Below are 18,359 nucleotides of genomic sequence, written 5' to 3' on the forward strand. Positions count from 1 at the left end.
CAGAATCTACATTTAGCTTCTATGTCATATCTATATCCTTTAAATGAGAAATGCACAAACAGTGAAACAGCAGGATAGCCATAATGAATTTAAAACTTTCATCTTTCTTCCCCACCACCTCAATCTTTACGTAGCCTTTGCAATGGACAAGTCATGGCTATTGAGAGAGAAGGGAAGGGAGTAATGGGGTAAATAGAAAGAGCAAAGAATGTGAGAAGAGATTATAAAGCAATCTTTCTTAGAGGTGTTTGTAAGTGTTCAGAAGGACAGGAATTAAACTAAAATCACTACCTCCTGATTAGTAATAATATTTATTCTCCTATTATCAAAAGAAATAATTTTTTGAATTTTATAAACATTAAAAAAAAATTCAGACCTGGAGCTGTCTTTAAGATGCTCTATATATTTCTGCTTTGATCTAGTATACGTTGATTTTTTAAATTTAAATCTCAGAGTATAGTCTTTCTTTTTAAATTCCAATCTTTAGAAACTGAATTGCCATACCCTTTACAGAAAAGGCCTTTTCCTTAGGCTATTTTCCCAGAAGTGGATAAATATTTCAAAAGCACTTACAGAATAAACACTGTAACAACTCATGTTTATATTACAAAATGTTCCTGCCAATACAGATACATCTGTAATAAATGTTCCATTTTAATTTCTCTTTGGAGGGGAGGTGAGGGGAAGATTCAAATTCCAGCTCCACTTTTACCAGCTATGAGTCCTTGGGAAAGTCATTTTACATCAGTGAGCTTAAGTTTTCACATCTGAAAAATGGGGATAATAAATCTGTTAAATAATAAACTAGGGCTCTTGTAAGGAATAACAAAATTGTGTCGCATAATAAGCATGTAATAAATGTTATTTTCTACATCCTTTAAAAGGTTTTATTTTGGACATAATGTCCTTCAAACTTACCCATAACCACTAAGATCTTCTGCCTATCTTAAATATAACTAAACTCTGCTTAAAATAAGGAATGTTGCTCACTATCCAGTTATACATGGATTAAGTCATTAGCCACTCCATTCACTGCCCAATAATGCACCCTGAGAGTAATTCAGGATGAAAACCAGAACGAGGCACTCTGTGCTTTGAACAAACAGTCCACTTACATAGTTAGACATATATCTCAGGAAGAATTTTAATGAACCCAGATTCCTGCATTATCCCATAGCCAGAAAAACACTAAAATCATTAACTGAGATCTGTTCCTTGTGACTAGCTATAATCTTTTACTGAGATTCAAGCTCGACTGCACGTATTCTCCAGCCAAAAATCATGATTAAACTAGCTTCTTCCTTTACTTCTTTGGAGCAGTTTACTCATAGCTAGTGAGTGGCTGTCTCCCAGGATATAGTCCTCAGTAAGGTCCCTGAATAAAACTGAACCTCACAACCCTCACACCGCATTTTTCATTCAGTCAATGTAGCCCAATTTAAAGCATTTCAACTCACAAATAGGTTGTGAGCTTAGATGATAAAATGTTTACATTCAGATGAATAACATAAAAAATTCTCTGATAGACTAAAAACACTTAAAAATCATTTATTTCTTCTATTATTATATCTTATTTGTTCCAAAAGAGCTCTGAGGGAGCTTAAACCATAAAAATAAAATGGAAGCATAAAATTATACTAGAAAACCAAGCTAAAGATAATTATGCTTCTTGGCAACCAAGGTACAAAGGGAGTCTACACAGCACATTTTACCTCGCAAGAGATTCAGCAAGTCAGTAGGAACAAACTTTTCCTAAAAGTAAATTCTTAGATGAACAAGTTTATACTGTATAGCACAAGGAACCATATTCAATCTTATAGTAACTTATGGTGAAAAAGAATATGAAAATGAATATATGTATGTTCTTATATGACTGAAGTATTGTGCTGTACACCGGAAATTGACACAACATTGTAAACTGACCATACTTCAATAAAATATTTTTTAAAAAATAGGAAAAGTCAAAAAAAAGTAAATTCTAAGACCAAGTTACATAACATGAAGACGTGAAGACCAAAACAGAAAAAATCTCAAGTGATTCTACAAAAACACAGAAACATTTTTATATGATGTAAATTAACAAACCAAAAAAGAAGGGACTGGGGAGAAAGGAGGAATAGGGAGTAACTGTTTAATGAGGACAGTTTCTGTTTTGCAAGATGAATAGAGTCCTGGAGATGGCTGTTGGTGGCGGTTGCACAATGTACTTCATGCCACTGAACTGTACATTTTAAAATGGTTAAGATAGTACATTTTTTGTTATGTGTATTTTCTCACGATTAGAAACAAACCCCAAAAAGACAGACTCTGGGATTAATGGAATGAAATCTTCTTTACATAATCTCCCATCTCCCACCCATCATCAAATCAAAGTGAAAAGGAAGGAAGAAAGGAGGGAGAGGAGAAAGGAAGGAAGGTAGTAGTAAAAAGGTAGGTTGGTTGGTTCTCAGCTACAAATACACCCAACAGACATAGCCCAAAGTTATAAACTTCAAAAGTGGTAACCAAAATAAAATACAGCAGATTTTGAGAAGGAATGGAGGAGCTCTGCTTGGCAAGGTCCCTACACTGAATTAACAATTCTCATTGATACCCTAAATCTGGAGAGAAAACATTGAATGAATTCCATTTTTTTTTCATCTACGACAGAGAGATGCTACAGAACTGCGGGAAAGAATGAGTAAAACAGAGAAGTGAATTCCAGCACTTCCCAGCACAAGTGAAGACTCTAGGGCAGAATCTGAGGGAATTCTCCAAGGGAAACACAATACGTTCCCCAATTACAGGGAGTAAATCCTGATATTGTGTTGTATGGGCAGGAAGAATCAGAGGTGGAACTTTTACAGGAAGATGGAAAAATATCAGACTTAGCGAGCAAAAATATGCCAAGTCAAAGTTTAGGAGTCATGTATACAGGTCACCATGACCTGGAGAGACAAAAGGAGTGGAAAGCTGCAGACTTTATATTTTTGTAACCATAAAAGTGAGGTGAGCCAAGAACAAATCTGGCATGGAGAATGAGGAAGTCACCCACACAATGCAGAAACAAATAGAAACTCTGGGCAGAGCTGTCAAGCACTAGCAAGATGAGAAAGAATAGGCATGAAAAATAGGCAAACTGAGAGAGAGAGAGAGAGAGAGAGAGGGAGAAGAAGAGGGAGGGGCAGGGGCTTTAAGAGAAAAAGACAGAATGAAAGGAATCCAGCATACAGGAGATGAAAGAACCCTAGCAGAAAAATACCACCAAATGAATACAAAGACATTCTCCACAAGTGCTTCCAGATGTGACTACAACAAACAAGAACCAAAAGATGGAAAAACAATGTTAGATAAAAAGGGAGTCTAAAGATTAAATAAACAAATTGAAGATCAAACTTTTTTATAGAACTCATTATTAAGAAACACAAAGCAAGAGTACAATCATAATTGAAAATAAAAATATAACATAGAAAGGCTAAGATAATCAGAGAATACAGATTTTCAAAAATATAAATGAAAGCAATAAGACAAAGGTAAATAAAATTGTGTGCAAGATAATTCAACGTTAGGATAACTAGCATCCCTAAAATACGAAAAGAAGAGCAGCAAAGAAACAAGCAGATAAGAAGACAAGTACACTGGTTCTCCAGTAGCGTTAAGCATAGAGAGAGAAAGCACAAAGCCACAGTCTTCAAAAAATGACAGTGAAGGAAAGATACAGCAGATTCTCACAGATGACTGGATATACACATACACACACAATGGAATACTACTCAGCCATAAAAGAGAATATGCCATATGCAGCAACATGGATAGACCTGGAGATCATCATTCTAAGTGAAGTTAGCCAGAAAGAGAAAGAGAAATACCATATGATATCACTTATATGTGGAATCTAAAAAAAAGAGAAAAAGAGGACACTAATGAACTCATCTACAAAACAGAAACAGACTAGCAGACATAGGAAATGATCTTACGGTTACCAGGGGAAAATAGGGGTGGGTAGGGATAAATTGGGAGTTCCAAGATTTACAGATACTAACTACTATATATAAAGTAGGTAAACAACAAGTTTCTACTGTATAGCACAGGGAATTATATTCAATATCTTGTAGTAACCTATAATGCAAAAGAATATGAAAAGGAATACATGTATGTATATGTATGACTGAAACATGTTATACACCAGAAATTGACAAAACATTGTAAACTGACTATACTTCAATTAAAAAAAAAAAGACAAGAGATTCTCAAGCAGAATGGAATAGCCATATTTAGCAGGGCTCCTAATTTGGTCTCATTTACTTGGTCTCAATCAACAAAACCCAAGAAAAATAAAAGTATTCATAAATATATAATCTTAGCTCCCCCAAAATCAGGGCCTGGGAAAAGGACTGTGTGCAGGTAGTTTATTTGGGAGGTGATTCCTTGAGGGCAGAAGTGATAGACTGGGAGAGTGAGAGAGGAGAAAAAGTTAATATAAGACTGTGCTATTAAGGTCTCTGCTATAGGCAATAAGGGCTTAATTTCCATGGTAATTTCCAAGAAGCACACAGAGTGTCTACCAAAATTGTCTATCCAAAAATAAGGAGCAGGAGATTCCACCCTCCACTGAGTGAGGGCTGTTCTTGGTGCATTTAATATCCTCACCTGTAAGCTGAGTACAGGCTGGAACTAGCAAGCTTTCAGACAGGATGAAATGCTGTTAACAGTAAGTGAGTGGAAGCACACAGGAAACTATTCACACAAGTCACATAAGGAGCAGATAGAAACAGAGGTTTAGCCAAGATGGTGGGAGATAAGACATAATATTCAATAAATAGGAAAGTGTTTCTGAAATAAAGAAAAAATCCAAATTGTGGTATATTATTGCAACAGCACACCATTCAGCAGTAGAATGAAAGAACTGGACCTCCGTGTACCATTATGGATAAAGCTTTTTTAAAATTTGAAGCAAATAGACAAAAAAAAAAAAAACCAAACCCCCAAGAACCCCAAACTGCAGAAGGATAATTACAGTTTGATTACAACTTATATAAAATTTAATAACTTGGAAAAGAATACTATTTAGGGATACATTCATAGGTAGTAAGTGATGTGCACAGATATGATAAACACAAAATCTCATATCTGAGGAAAGAGAGTTTGCAACCAGGGATGGTTACCCAGGAGATTTTAATAGTATAGGTAATAGTTTATTTCTCAAGCTGAGTGATGGGTACATGGATGGTAATAGTATTCTTCCCCATGATTAAATATTTTTAAAAAAGAAACAAAATCTACAGATCAAAATAAATTACTATGTCAGGAAAACATAATACAGAAAATGCAACACTGAAATACATCCTGGTTAAATCGCTAAATTTCAAAAATAAAGCACCCAATCAAGAAAACTCCAGAGACTAAATAAATGTACTTTACTTTGTAGCCACATTACCTAATCACAAAGATCATGATCTGGTTAAAGCAAATAATTTGGCAATAATATTATATAGGGCTAGATTTATCCACTGGAGAAGCTACAAACTGATACGCTTGTTTCACCTGCTCAGTTGTTGTTTTTTAATTTGAATTAGTTGCCAACATCTGAAAATTGGAAAATTTTAATATAACAGTAGAATTGTTGTATGCATTTGCATCTGTGGTATCAGACTTTGGAAAATCAAAATTAAGAATGAAACAATCTGGTGTTATCGCTTTATTTCTAAAATGAAGAATTTTAAATATTATTTCTAAATCCATTATTTTGATATTATTTCTAAACGCCAATTTTCTAGTGATTAATCCTCCTTTTGATACATCTAGGATTTTATCTGAGAAGTCATAATTTCTTTAAGAAAAAAATTAGAAAAAATAAAGCTCTTCTTGAAAAATCTACCCGAAGAGATCCAGCCAATTAAGCCATATATCAAGAAAAGGATTGGTGGTAAGCATCTTATCAAATTCTATATAAAGTCAATAGAAGACAAGTTGTGCAGATATCCTTAATACACAGACTATAAGTGCTACAAACTTTGAGTGAGAAGTTACTGAAACAAATCAGGAAAGGTAGAGGGGAAAGTTACAACTATAAGTGTACTAATGTCCTCATCTCTCATGACAGGGGTTGTCTAAATCTGAAACATCAAGATATTTGAAAATTTATAATTAACATACAACATTATATTAGTTTCAGGTGTACAATAAAGTTATTTAGTATATTTACTATCATGACATGATCACCAAAATAAGTCCAGTTACCATGTGTCAGCACATGAAGTTATTATATATTACTCACTATATTCCTTCTATGTACATTATATTCAGCGACCTATTTATTTTATAAGCTTGAAGTTTGTACTTTTTAATCCCCTTTACCTATTCTGTCTGACCCCTACCTTGTCCTCTCTGGCAACCACCAGTTTGTTCTATGAGTCGCTGAAACATTAAGATTTTAAGAAAACACTCCAAATTGTGATGTTCTTCATAATCTCTTAACTGTAGAGGACTCACTTAGGAAACATATCAATAATTCTTTGAATTGCACTTCAGTTTCTTTTTCTTTTGTTGAATTCAAGCAAAACCATGTTTAATACTTTTTACTTAAAACTGCATTTTGTTTATGGATACATGGGGAATCATAATACTATTATACTTTAAGCAGTTGGACATTTTCCACTTAAAAAAATAAAATAAAAACTCATTACAATATTGCCTAATTTTAATAAAATGAGTATTTATCCTATCTTACTTCCTATCGTCCTTTTTTTTCCTGCCTACATATCTGCAAAAAAAAAAAATCTAAAATACAAGTCAACCAATGTTAATGATGATGATTATTTATGGGGGAAATTTCTAATAAAAATTCCTTCTACCTCTTCGTATTACTTTATTCTTTAAAATAAGCAGGTATTTTTGTAAAAATGAGAGTTTTTTTCTTTATCAAAGCAGAAATTTGTAAGTATCTACTGTTAAGGAATTCTTATTGAAAATTAAGCAGTGTAGTTCAGATACATAGCTTTCTGGCTATCTAACTTCTTGCGGGGCTGCTGGGCTGCACCCAACTGGCCTACAACCTTGTTGTTGCCTTGCGTGGAGACAGAAGAAAGAGCCCAGGGAAAGTGACAGAGACATCAAAGATTTATTGGATAGGGGATCTTCTAAAACTGAAGCGAAAGGTCCTGGAGAAATGCCCTACTGTTATAGGCAAATAGCAGGCAGGACACAGCAGCAATTTTCACTACTTTGGGGAGAAGGAGGCTACCATTTATAGGGGGAACTGACCTCAGGTTGGTTCATCAGTTACCAGGGAAACCCATGACTGGGGCAGGGAGCAACGTAGGCAGTTACTGATTAAGCTCTACAATTAAGAGGATTAGATAGTCATGTGAATGAAGCAGGGACTGGTCAGCAGGGGATGTACAGAGAACAAGAGAACAGCCATCTTGAATGGCCTGACCATACAAGGGATAAAGTTTTCATGTAGGGTACTGCATAATGATTAGGTCCCCAACACCAGAAAGCCTCTGGGGTGGTAATGGTGTGGAGAGGGGGTTCAAAATACCCCATCCTCAGGACTCTAATAAAAGATAATGACTATTGCATGTATATAAAGTACCAAACACAATCCTAAGCATTTATATATGTATTATTTATTAACTCTTAATGACAAGCCTATAAGGTAACTAAGTAATTTTCCAGATTCTACAGATGAAGTACAGTGAACTTACATACCTATCAGGAGAAACTGGATTTAAACCCATGTGTCTTCTGTTGTTAATCACTATACCAGTGATTCCCACATTTTGCTCCACATGGGGATGATCCAGGGATCTTTAGAAAACACTGATGCCTGGCTCCCACATGCAGATATTCTGTTTAATTAATACAGGGTGTGACCTGGGCAACAGATATTAGAAAGTTCTCTCCAGGTTGATTCTAACATGCGGTTAAGTGTGGGGGCCACTGCACTCTACCTTTCTGCTTCCCAGTCGTCCTTGGCTAGTGGTTATCAAGCCTGGATGAACATTAGAATCACCTGATAAGCTTTAAAACTTCAAGACCCCTACCCTACCCCAGGCTGGCCAATAGGCTTGGGCTTAGGTTTTTTTTTTTTTTTAGGCTTTTCAGGTGATTCCAGTCTTAAGTAGAAAAAGCTTGAGAAGCATTGCATAGGGAAATACCAACTGCCTATTAATAATCAATGCCCAAGCTAGTGAGTGTTTTAAATTAGAGGATGATCTTCCAAATGGGTCGGGCACACAAACACAAAGTTAAGAACCACCGTCAAGTGGTCAAATGTCACTGAGCAAGATTTTTAATTCACCTACATTCTCACATGTTCAGAATTATTCTGGAAATAACAAGACTTTCTTCAACTGTCTCTGAGATTGGATTTAGTGTTTTCCCTGATGGGAATGTGACCTATGAGTTTCCTTGGCTACAGATTTCTTTTTTCCACTTCAGGTAGAGAGGTGTTTCTCCTGGCAGTGGGCTCCATCTAGGGCGACCAGAGGTATAACAAGGGCCTACTGATAACTATGTACTTGAGGCCTCATTATTAATGAAAGGATAAAGTTTTACAGAATAAGGTAAAAGTTTACTCCATGAAAATGATAAAAGAAGACTACAATGGTAAAACTCAAAACTTTAACAGAGAAATAAAATCCACAAAATATTAGGCACAGTCCTTGCGAAATGAACTAAATAACTCACAGCTGAATGAAGAGGATATCTGAGGTTGAAAGCAGGAGCAGTTCATCAAGAGAGCACCAGAAGTGAAAATCCACATATGCCAGATCTGGTTTGAGAACCTACGACCAGAGATTCTAATGTATAACAATAACAATGGCTAATATGTATTGAGTGCTTACAATGTACCAGGTACAAGTCTAAGCCTTAGAGTTGGCAACCTAAGATCAGAGATTCTAACAATCTTTGGCTCCTATAGCACCCAGCATGAGAAAGCCCATAATTAATCAGCTTGTGGGCATTCTCAAGCATTCCTTTCCTTGGCACACAGGCACACATAAATCCTACCCTTAGTACCCAGGTACTGAACACAAAGCCAAAAAATATCCTATCAGCCTGGCTCCAGATAGGCTCCAAATTCAGTTAGGAGCTAAACTGGCCAGGTTCAAGATCAAAATCTCCTGTAACTGCATAAAACCCCTAATTCTGCAAATGAAAAAGAGATCCTTGTGCTTTAGCAACCAAACATATCTGCAGCAGAACTGTTATCTTATGAAAATTAGTTCTGTATTTTTATCCATATAACACAGTCTACAAGGCAATGAATTTTGAAGTACTTGAAAGATTATCATTCTTTCAGGTCCTTAATTACTTACACTGTCAATAACCCCTGGTTATTCCTCATTTCTGACTCTCTACTATAACCAGGTGAGTATGCTTGCCACCAAGCGCCAACACACAAGCACTCCCACATCTGCAGAGACTTTGCTCAGGTACCGGTTTGAATTAGCTCAGACAAAAGCAGTCAGCCAACAAGGTATCAACTGAGACTTGCAGGTTCAGAATAGAACTTCCCAAACGATGTAATGTGCAAGTTATTAGCAATTATCTATAATGAAAGAAGTTTAGCACGACTCTTACAGAACTTGTGGTTTTAAACAGAATTGGATGCTGGTGGGCCTGTAAGAATAGATTAGAAGTGAAGTACACACTTAGATAATTCAATCAGTTGCTGTCGTTCACCTGAGTGTGGGTATCTTCGCAACATAAATATGTCAGGACTAGATGACATCTGGACAAGTTTAATTGCTCCTTGAAGTCACACCTCAGATCTGACAAAACTCACTGGCAGTCAGGGAGGCCTGTCTCTGTTAGCAGTGTCTCTCCTTTATCAAGTTATGCAGATATAAATTAATGAGGAGAGCCTTAGGCCCTTAAAATGTAACAATTACATAACAAGGAAATGCAGTTTGTGAGCCTATACTGGAAAAAAAGGCTATTGAAAAACATCAACAAAACTGGAATGGACTGTACATTAGATAAAAGTATTCTATAAGTGTTATATGAATCTAATAACTGTACTGTGGTTATATAAGATAAGCCTTGTTCCTAGGAAGTAAACAATTAGGTATTAAGAGGTTAAGGAGCATGAATTACAAAACCTATTCTCAAATGATACAGGAAAAAGATTATATAGTTAAATATAGAGAGAATGATGAAAGAAATGTGGTAAAATGTTAATCGGTGAATCTGGATCAAAGGTTTATGGATTTCTCTTACTATTATCACAACTTTTTTGAAATTACTTCACAGTATACTCAACACATATTAATTCCTGTTTCTCCAACTTACTTTCTTTACAAGGAAGAACGTTGCCTTTGCAAAACTAAACACAAAATGTTCTGGTCATGGCACCGAGGGCTTTGAATGGAAACCATCTTCTCCCCCCCCCACATACACACACATAGCTTGGACACTGAGGTCCAAAACTACCTACCCTGGACATAGTTTACTGTCCATATTAATCAAACAGAGCAGGACCCTGTGGAGTCCTCCCTGGTACAACTCCTTTCCATAATCCTAGTTTCTTTTTGTAGGAAATAGGCTTCATTCAGCCTCCTTGATCTTCCTTGAGTTCCAAAGGGCAGATTCAAACAGCTGCTAATCAGGGAAGGAAGGGAACGCAGAAACAAGGGAGGAGCAGTATTGGAGTCTTAGGGCAGGGTCCTGCCAATATACCTAACAATATTTTTGAGTTCTTCTGCAGAAACTAAGGCCCCCATCCAGGTGGAGGATGGCAACTTAAGGCTGAACATAAGATTCCTGGAACACTGCCCTGTTACCTCACCACCAACCAATCAGAAGGAAGTCACACAGCCCGCAGGCCTCACCCTAAATTTTGCCTTTAAAAATTTTCTCTGAAAACCATCAAGGAGTTCTAGGTTTTTGATAACGAGCCACAGGTTCTCCTTGCTCGGCATTGCAATAAACCTTTCTCTGCTCCAAATTGTGACATTTGGCTTTATTTGGCCTCACTGTGTATCTAGCTCACGAGCTTTTGTTCGGTAACAATTTTGGGGAAAAGTATTTTACAACCCACAGAGTCTTGCTGTTTCATTAACATGACTTAATTGTTTCTTAGCCTTCATTATCATAACTTTCCTCTTCTGGAAGACAAATAGCTTGATTGCTCACTACAGGAACTTCCCTGAAAAAAATATCAACTATCCAACAAAAAGCATCAACAGTTTAAGCTCAAAAATTCCTTGCACTCCAAGCCTTGCTCTTTCTATCAATCTTAAAACTGTTAACATCAGTATCCAATCCTCATCAAGCCATCTCTTCCACCACCTGCCCTCTCAACTCTCTGCTAGGACAGGCAGCCAATATGACTGCAAGAGAAAACAGCCAGTTTATAAATTAGACCCTTTCAAGTGAAAAATTCAGACCCCCTCATCAACTTCATTAAGTGTATGGAACACTAATTTCTACAGGGTCTAATTATGACTTTCCATTCAGGTAAAGCACACTGAGTTGTCGGGTGGGTAAGCAGTGAGGGAAGCAACGCGTGCTTTTCAAGGTTTACTTTCCACTTTGGGAAACTGATCTGCGCCGCACGCTTGACCCTCTATGGAGTTTGGCTCAGCGGCCCAAGCAGCTCCAGAAAGGGGGAAGGAGGCAGCAGAAACAAACAGGGTCCCCGCGGAACCTGCCCTCCCGCTGACTGGGGACTGGGCCGCAGCGGTGAAAGGGCTTCGGGGCGCGGGGACTCTCCTGCCAGTTCCAGGGTCGGTACCTGACAAGCGATGGACCTACGGAAGCCGCACGCCATGTCCACGAAGCGCGTTCTAGAGGGATGGTAGGGAGCTTCGCTCCGCCTTCTTTTGCATGCCCCGCCTCCGTGAGCCGGAAACCCGCCCCGGAGGGTGATACCAGCCAATCAAGGAGCTGCGCGGCCCGCCACTAACCTCTGCCCCGCTGCCGCGAGGGAGCGCGGGAAATCCCGAGTGCGTCTGGAATCCGCTGGTCGCTGGGACCATGGCCACCTCCTCCGTGTCCAAGGTATGTGGGGGCGAGCGCCCACTAGGACTTCAGCACCGCTTCATCCCTTTTGAAGAATGGATTGAGCCGAGGTTACGTAGACCTTGGTGGACTGGCTGGAAAGGAGGGAGCAGCGGGCCGAGCTGAGACGTCTTCGCTCCACGTCCAGGGAAGGCCAATTTCGCTTGGGGAGCGAAGACGCCGACCTGCCTTAGCGTTTTGGCTAGGAGGCTTTTTAAGTTCTGGTTTGTGAAAGTTCAGTTCCCCGAGGATGTGCCCCTGTCGACTCTCCTTTTTCCTTCTCGTAAATATTTGTTGTGCGCCAAACCTGGGATACAGTGGTATATAAAGCAGTCGCAAATATTTCCATTATTATTGAAAATTCTGTTAGGCGGTACTGCTAAAGTAAGACCTTTAATAATATTATGAGTGCCACCTGAAGCCCCTAGGAGTTAAGCTATCTGATAAAGCTGAGAATGCCGATAATGAAGTTGCAAAGACATTTCTCCCGATGTTAAATTAATGAAGAAGGCTATACCGTGAATCTAATTTTTAATTTTGGTTAAAATTTAATTAAAATAAAATGATGAGACTCAGTGCCTTCCAAGACTGCCTATGAAGGCAGAATTACAAGCAATAGGATTTAAGCGTACCGAAGATTGACGGACTGTGATGATAGGTGCAATGCTGGAAGAGATTTAACTGCTAGTATTTTTTTTTTTTTTTTTAGGATTGGTGCTGTTTCTGTTTTGTCCTGGTTTTAAAATTCCATAGGTTTTGAGTAGTCTTTACCCTAATCATTTTAGTTGTATAAGCCTCTGTTATTTTTGTGTATTTTGAAGAATTGTGAGAGAATTTTTTTTTCTTTCCAGGAAAGCATTTGTGGCATTATAACAGAAACGCTTGTACTGAGATGTTTATGAAGGAGACCTTGCACAAATAGGCATCTTTAAGGATCGTTTCTTTGGTTTATGAAACTGTCAGCCTTTTTTTTTTTTTTATCTAAACTTCTCTTTCCTTGTCATTTTCTGGCTGTTGGCTCTCCTACTGACTTTTTCCATTATAAACACCATGACTTGATTTGTAGTTCAAAGTGTTTAACGATGTTACTACCACTGCCATACATTAGGATCCATTCCCATCATCACTGTTCGTATATCTCTCCTTCATAGCTCCTTTTCCTTTATTGAATTGTAGGTGGATATGGAAAGGAGGCGATGACAAGCCTGTCATGGCACCACATGATTTTTCTTTTAAAAAATTGTGTATTTTAAATAGTTCCACTAGTTGCAGATACAAGAATATAAGGCACAATTCTTGTTTTCGAACCTGTAATTCAAATGGCCATTTTATGTTTGTACAGCAGTCTTTAGTGCTATCCTGAGATGATTTTTTGGTAGATATATTTCTTTCATTTTCCTTAGAAATGGCAATCTTTTAAGAAGCTGTCTATGATGCACGACTTCAGGATTGGTGGGATAAACATAGGACCAGTAGCTTGGGCATATTTATATCCCCAGTCAAATAATAACACGAAACTAAGTGTAGCTAGGAAATTACCAGGAAAATTACTTGGCAAGCATTTTTCATTTTCTATACTGATTGCCTGATGTCTATGTTAACACTATCCTAAACATTGGAGATAATCACTATCCTAAACATTGGAGACAATTATGAATTAAATGCAGTCTGTACTCTGAAGGTGCTCACAAACTACTTACAGAGACTTACCCATAAATAACTGTCATATACAGTAAAAGTGACTTAAAACAAGCAAAATATAGTTATTTAAGTACTGTGAGATATTAGGGGAAGGAATTCTAACTAGAGAAGTGGGGAAGGTTTCCCAGAACAGGTGAGTTTGAGTTGAACTTTAATGGATAAATGACTAAGAATTTATCAGATGAAGAAAGATGTGTAAGGTGAAACAACAGCAAAAGAATCTATGTCCTGTCAAGGTTCTAGATACTTGGAATTTAATTAAATAATAAATACTTCTTTTGAGATGGGGGGCATTAGTATTTTCCATCTGCTTGATTTTCATCTTGATGTATAGTATTAATGTTCTTTATTCATAGATTTATAAGAATGGAACCTTTTTGGGTTTAAATTTCATCAGCTTTTATTTTCTTTCTCTCTCAGATCAGGTCCCAAAAAGCAAAATCAAAGATGAGCTTCCCATGGGAAGGAGGAGAAAGTAGTGGTTAGTCCCCTTGTTGTTTAAGAATTTCCCTTCTATAATTCAGATAGAAGAGAGATGATTTCTTAGCACTTTAAAGAAATGCCTTTAAAAAAAAATCTGTTTACCCAAAAAATACTTGGTAAATCATATTTGTCTGCTCCTTGGCTGCTTTGACTTTACACTTTTTTTCTTTTTCTTTTTTTAGGGCTGCTTTGTGTTTAAGCCAAACTTCAAGAAGAGAAAGATCTCTGTGCCAGTGGGTAAGATGTCTTAATATCAGATTTGTAAGTTTTCCTCCCCCAAGTCTTGAACTAACCTAACTCTTACAGAATTAGTAATTCTCCTTTGTAACTTTGCTTTACTTACCATGTTGATGTAGCAATTATGTTCCAAGGCATAGGACAGAGTGGTAAGGGTGCTCCCCAGGGTTCTAATCTAAAAGGGAATCCAAATGTACCTTCAAAAGACAGCGAAGATAAATGTCCTTCAAAGGGTATGTCACCATTCTTTAAAAGAGATTGTCTTAAAAATCTCTGGTTTCCTGGTATGTGGTAAGGGGAATTGACTGCAAAAAGGCCAGAGGGACTTCTTGGAGTGATGGGAGAGTTCCCTAGATTGAGGAGGTGGTTATGTGAGTATATGTTTTCGTTAGGGCATATCAGACTGTTAAAATGGGCATATTTTATTACTTGTAGGTTATACCTCAAAATTAAATTATTAAAAAGATACTATCTTCACCTTATCTCTAGATATTTGTTTAGTGATCAAGTTAAGAGGACTTGATTGCTTCAAACAAATCAAGATGGTATTGTCAGTCAGAAGATGTTTGTTACACTGGTTCTCAGTTGTGGCTATGGATTGGAATCACATGGGTGACTTCTTAAAAAATGTTTTTTTCCTGTGTAATAGTAGATTCACATGCAGTTTTAAGAAAGAGTGTAGAGAGTTCCCTTGTACTCTTCTCTCAGTTATCCCCAGTGGTAATGTCTTGCATAACTATAGTACAGTATCACAACCAGCAGACTGACAGTGGTACAGTCCATCGACCTTATTCAGATTTCAACGTGGGGAGTTTCATAAGATACCAATGTCCAGGCCCTGTCCAGGACCACCTGAATCAGAAGCTTTGGGAGTGGGACCCAGGTGTTGGTATTTTTTTTTAAAAGAACCTCAGAGGCATATTGAGTATTTATACTCAGTATTCAGCACTGTGGAGATGAATTCTGATGGAAAAATTATGATGTGCAATTAAGCATTACTCATGCACTAATTTTGAATTAAAAAAGAAAAACTGAACTATACTATTGTTTGACTAAGGAAGTAAACAGCTCAAATATATGGAATTGGATTTTTCTAAATCATCACATAATGTAGACCTTAAAGGTGTTAATCCTTCAATTTGAGACCAACTAGATGAGATATTCGTGCTCAAAGATTGAGCAAGTAATAAAATAATGGTCCATACTGAGGGCAATAGAGGGTAGAAAGTATGACTTATAATAAGAATCTAGTTTCTTATTTACAGGAGAATAAGCAATGAGCTTGACCTTTGCACTCTTAACAGGTTTAGTCTCAAAAAAAAAAAAAGACCCCTGAAGCTTTCTATATTCCTTGACCTCCTCACTCCCCAAAATGAAAAGTGACAGTGATGGGCTTGGAAATAGTAAGCAAAGGATAGTGATATTATAAGTTATTTTGTTTTCAAGTGATTGACTTAGAAACATATTTCTTTGATGTTGGAGATTGCTAAACTTAACTAGAAATAGTTCATTTTCAGAGGACATTCAAGACTTGTTCCCCTGTTATCCATGAGGGATACATAGCATGAAATGACATCTGATATCATGAGCAATGTCACTATAACTAATAAAATTGCTGACATTTATTGACTGTTTATTATGTGCCAGACTATTTTAAGAATTTTATATGTGCTGATTTGTTTAATTCTCTCATCCTGTTTATTGTCTCCACTAAAATACATACGGATACTTAGAAAGAACTTCCTTAATGATAGTGTTAGTAAGTGGCAGAGCTGGGATTTGAAACCAAACCGTCTGATTCCAGAGCCTGTGGTCTAACCACTACTTAATTCTGCCTCTCATAACATGAGTCCAATTGTTGCTTGGAGCTTTTTGTGTTGAATTTCAGCTATAATTTATTAAGATTTGTTTAAAGCTTTTTGTATTAGTAAGCCTAATGTGTGTAATTGTATAATTTGAACTTTGCTTTGAAGTACATTAGGTTTTTTTTTTCCCCATTGTGTTCATTGAAGACCAACAGATAATGTTTTAATATGAGAATCTTAGGGGAATTGACCGTGATTGATTATAAGACAGATGGAGCAGAAATGAGGAAAACAGACCCAGATTTTAGCACTTGCCTTCACTGGCATCAATTCTTGAAACAGATTGCCTGAAGAAGTAGGAAGATGGTCTACATTTTGCCCACAATCTGTTCCCTGACTTGAAGACACTTGGGTGTGTACCTCAAAGAAGCCTGGTACTCTCCCTCTCCTCAGTATTGGGGGGATGGCTGCACATCCTAGAAAACAACTGGCAGGAACTGAAGAGGGAGAGAGGGAGGGGATGGCAGCTGCTCTGGCACTGTAGCAGGTGTTCACACTGAAGTGAAGCACCCTGTGTAGGAGCAGGAGGGAGCCTTCAACAGTGAGAGCTTATCTTCTTTAGCAATGCTCAATGCTTATTTATTTATTCTTTACCTGTCTGATCTCTAAATGACTGAGAGAAGGCATGGTAACAGCTTAAAGTTTCCTATTGCTGTTTTTTCCCAATTTCGAAGTTTTTAATGATATATTTTGATGTAGCATTAAAAATTCATGTCTTGATTTGCTACTTTAACATTTTATATGATTTTACTCTTGAAATTAAAATGGCTTTTTGTTCTACTTAAGGCTACTGTGTCATTCTGTTTTATCTCTTAGTGATGATGTAACTCCTTCTTTTATTTGGTTTGTGTTTTTATACTATAACCTTGTCTATCACTTTACCTTATGATGACTTCAGTATATTTGAAGGCTTTTGATAAATTTTAAAAATCAGTACTTGTTAAAAACTGAGTCAACTATGATTAGAAGAAAATTTCCTTAATGTGAAGAGAATTTCTGTTCCAGACTATTAGTTAACATTAAAACTTATTAGAATATTAGCAGCATCTCAGTGAAGTCAGAAAATGTGTACTTTCACAATTATTATTTACTACATGGAAGTCCTAGCTGTTAAAGTACCTAACAGTAAACAACAAGAAATGGGAAGGAAAATAGAAAACTATAAGGAATGTAAAACATGTGATTGAAAAAGAGACTTGTGATGTTTTCAGATGTGAATTTTTTTTAATATATTAAAAATGTCATTTCTTCCCAAATCGATCTACAGATTTTATTTTATCCAGTCAAATACCAATGTAATTATTTTTGAAAAAATTAATTTGAAATAATATCTTAAATTTTTTTGAAAGAGAATAACGTTTAGTGGTGGGAGGAAGACCTGGATCTTTTTGATATTAGAATATACTACAAAGCCACAATATTTAAAGCAGTTCAGGACTGGTTTGGGAATAGAGTTGGGTTCATGAGAAAAAAGAAAAAGTTCAAAAACAGTTTTAAGTGTATATATAACTATTCAGACATTAAGAGCATCTCAAATTGGTGTGAAAAAGGATGGATTATTCAATAAATGAGTGTTTTTCAAACCGAAAGTTATAACCCAAGTGTGAATCTTGAGATCAATTAGTGGATCATGATAGTTTTAAAAAACAGAATAGAAAAAAAAATTTGCTATCACATGATAATGAGAAGTATTGTTTTATAAGACTTTTGTTTTTGTTTCTGTTATGTATGTTTATATTGGATTAAGATGTAAAATGTATTCCTTAATATGGATCATGGTTTAAAAAGTTTGAAAACCATTGCAATAAATATGTTGATAAATGGCTAATGATTTGAAGGAAAACATTCAAAAAGGATAGAAAATACAGACTAAATAAAAGACTGGGCTGAACTATTTTGATCAAACAACAAGAATAGTAGTAGTAAGAATCATTTAATAAAGGAGAATTCAAAGCAAAGTATACAGAGCCTTAGCATAAAAGCAAATAGTCAAAATACATTAATATTAAATGTATATACCTCAAACCAAAACCATTAAATAAATACTGTTAGAAATTCAAATGTAAATGATAGAAATACAAT

General features: G+C 36.5%; 2 protein-coding genes across 10 annotated transcripts in view; one reads left to right on the top strand and one right to left on the bottom strand.

The window, feature by feature from the left end:
- Nucleotides 1–11,820, bottom strand: part of RARS2 (arginyl-tRNA synthetase 2, mitochondrial) — a 63,287-nt gene extending 51,467 nt beyond the window's left edge. For 2 of the 6 annotated variants that reach the window (XM_015236014.3, XM_006200306.4), the window contains exon 1: nt 11,726–11,820. In XM_015236014.3, coding sequence (XP_015091500.1) covers nt 11,726–11,761 — 36 coding nt within the window. In that variant the 5' untranslated portion in view covers nt 11,762–11,820. The remainder of the gene's footprint in view (nt 1–11,725) is intronic. The other 4 variants (XM_072965587.1, XM_072965584.1, XM_072965586.1 and 1 more) reach the window with 3 other exon arrangements.
- Nucleotides 11,821–11,922: 102 nt separating this feature from the next.
- Nucleotides 11,923–18,359, top strand: part of ORC3 (origin recognition complex subunit 3) — a 60,030-nt gene continuing 53,593 nt past the window's right edge. For all 4 annotated transcript variants that reach the window (XM_072965591.1, XM_072965588.1, XM_072965589.1 and 1 more), the window contains exons 1-2: nt 11,923–11,991; nt 14,358–14,412. In XM_072965591.1, the coding sequence (XP_072821692.1) occupies nt 11,968–11,991; nt 14,358–14,412 (79 nt within the window). In that variant the 5' untranslated portion in view covers nt 11,923–11,967. The remainder of the gene's footprint in view (nt 11,992–14,357; nt 14,413–18,359) is intronic.

Source organism: Vicugna pacos, chromosome 8, assembly GCF_048564905.1.
Source record: "Vicugna pacos chromosome 8, VicPac4, whole genome shotgun sequence".
In the NCBI taxonomy this organism is placed as follows: Eukaryota; Metazoa; Chordata; class Mammalia; order Artiodactyla; family Camelidae; genus Vicugna; species Vicugna pacos.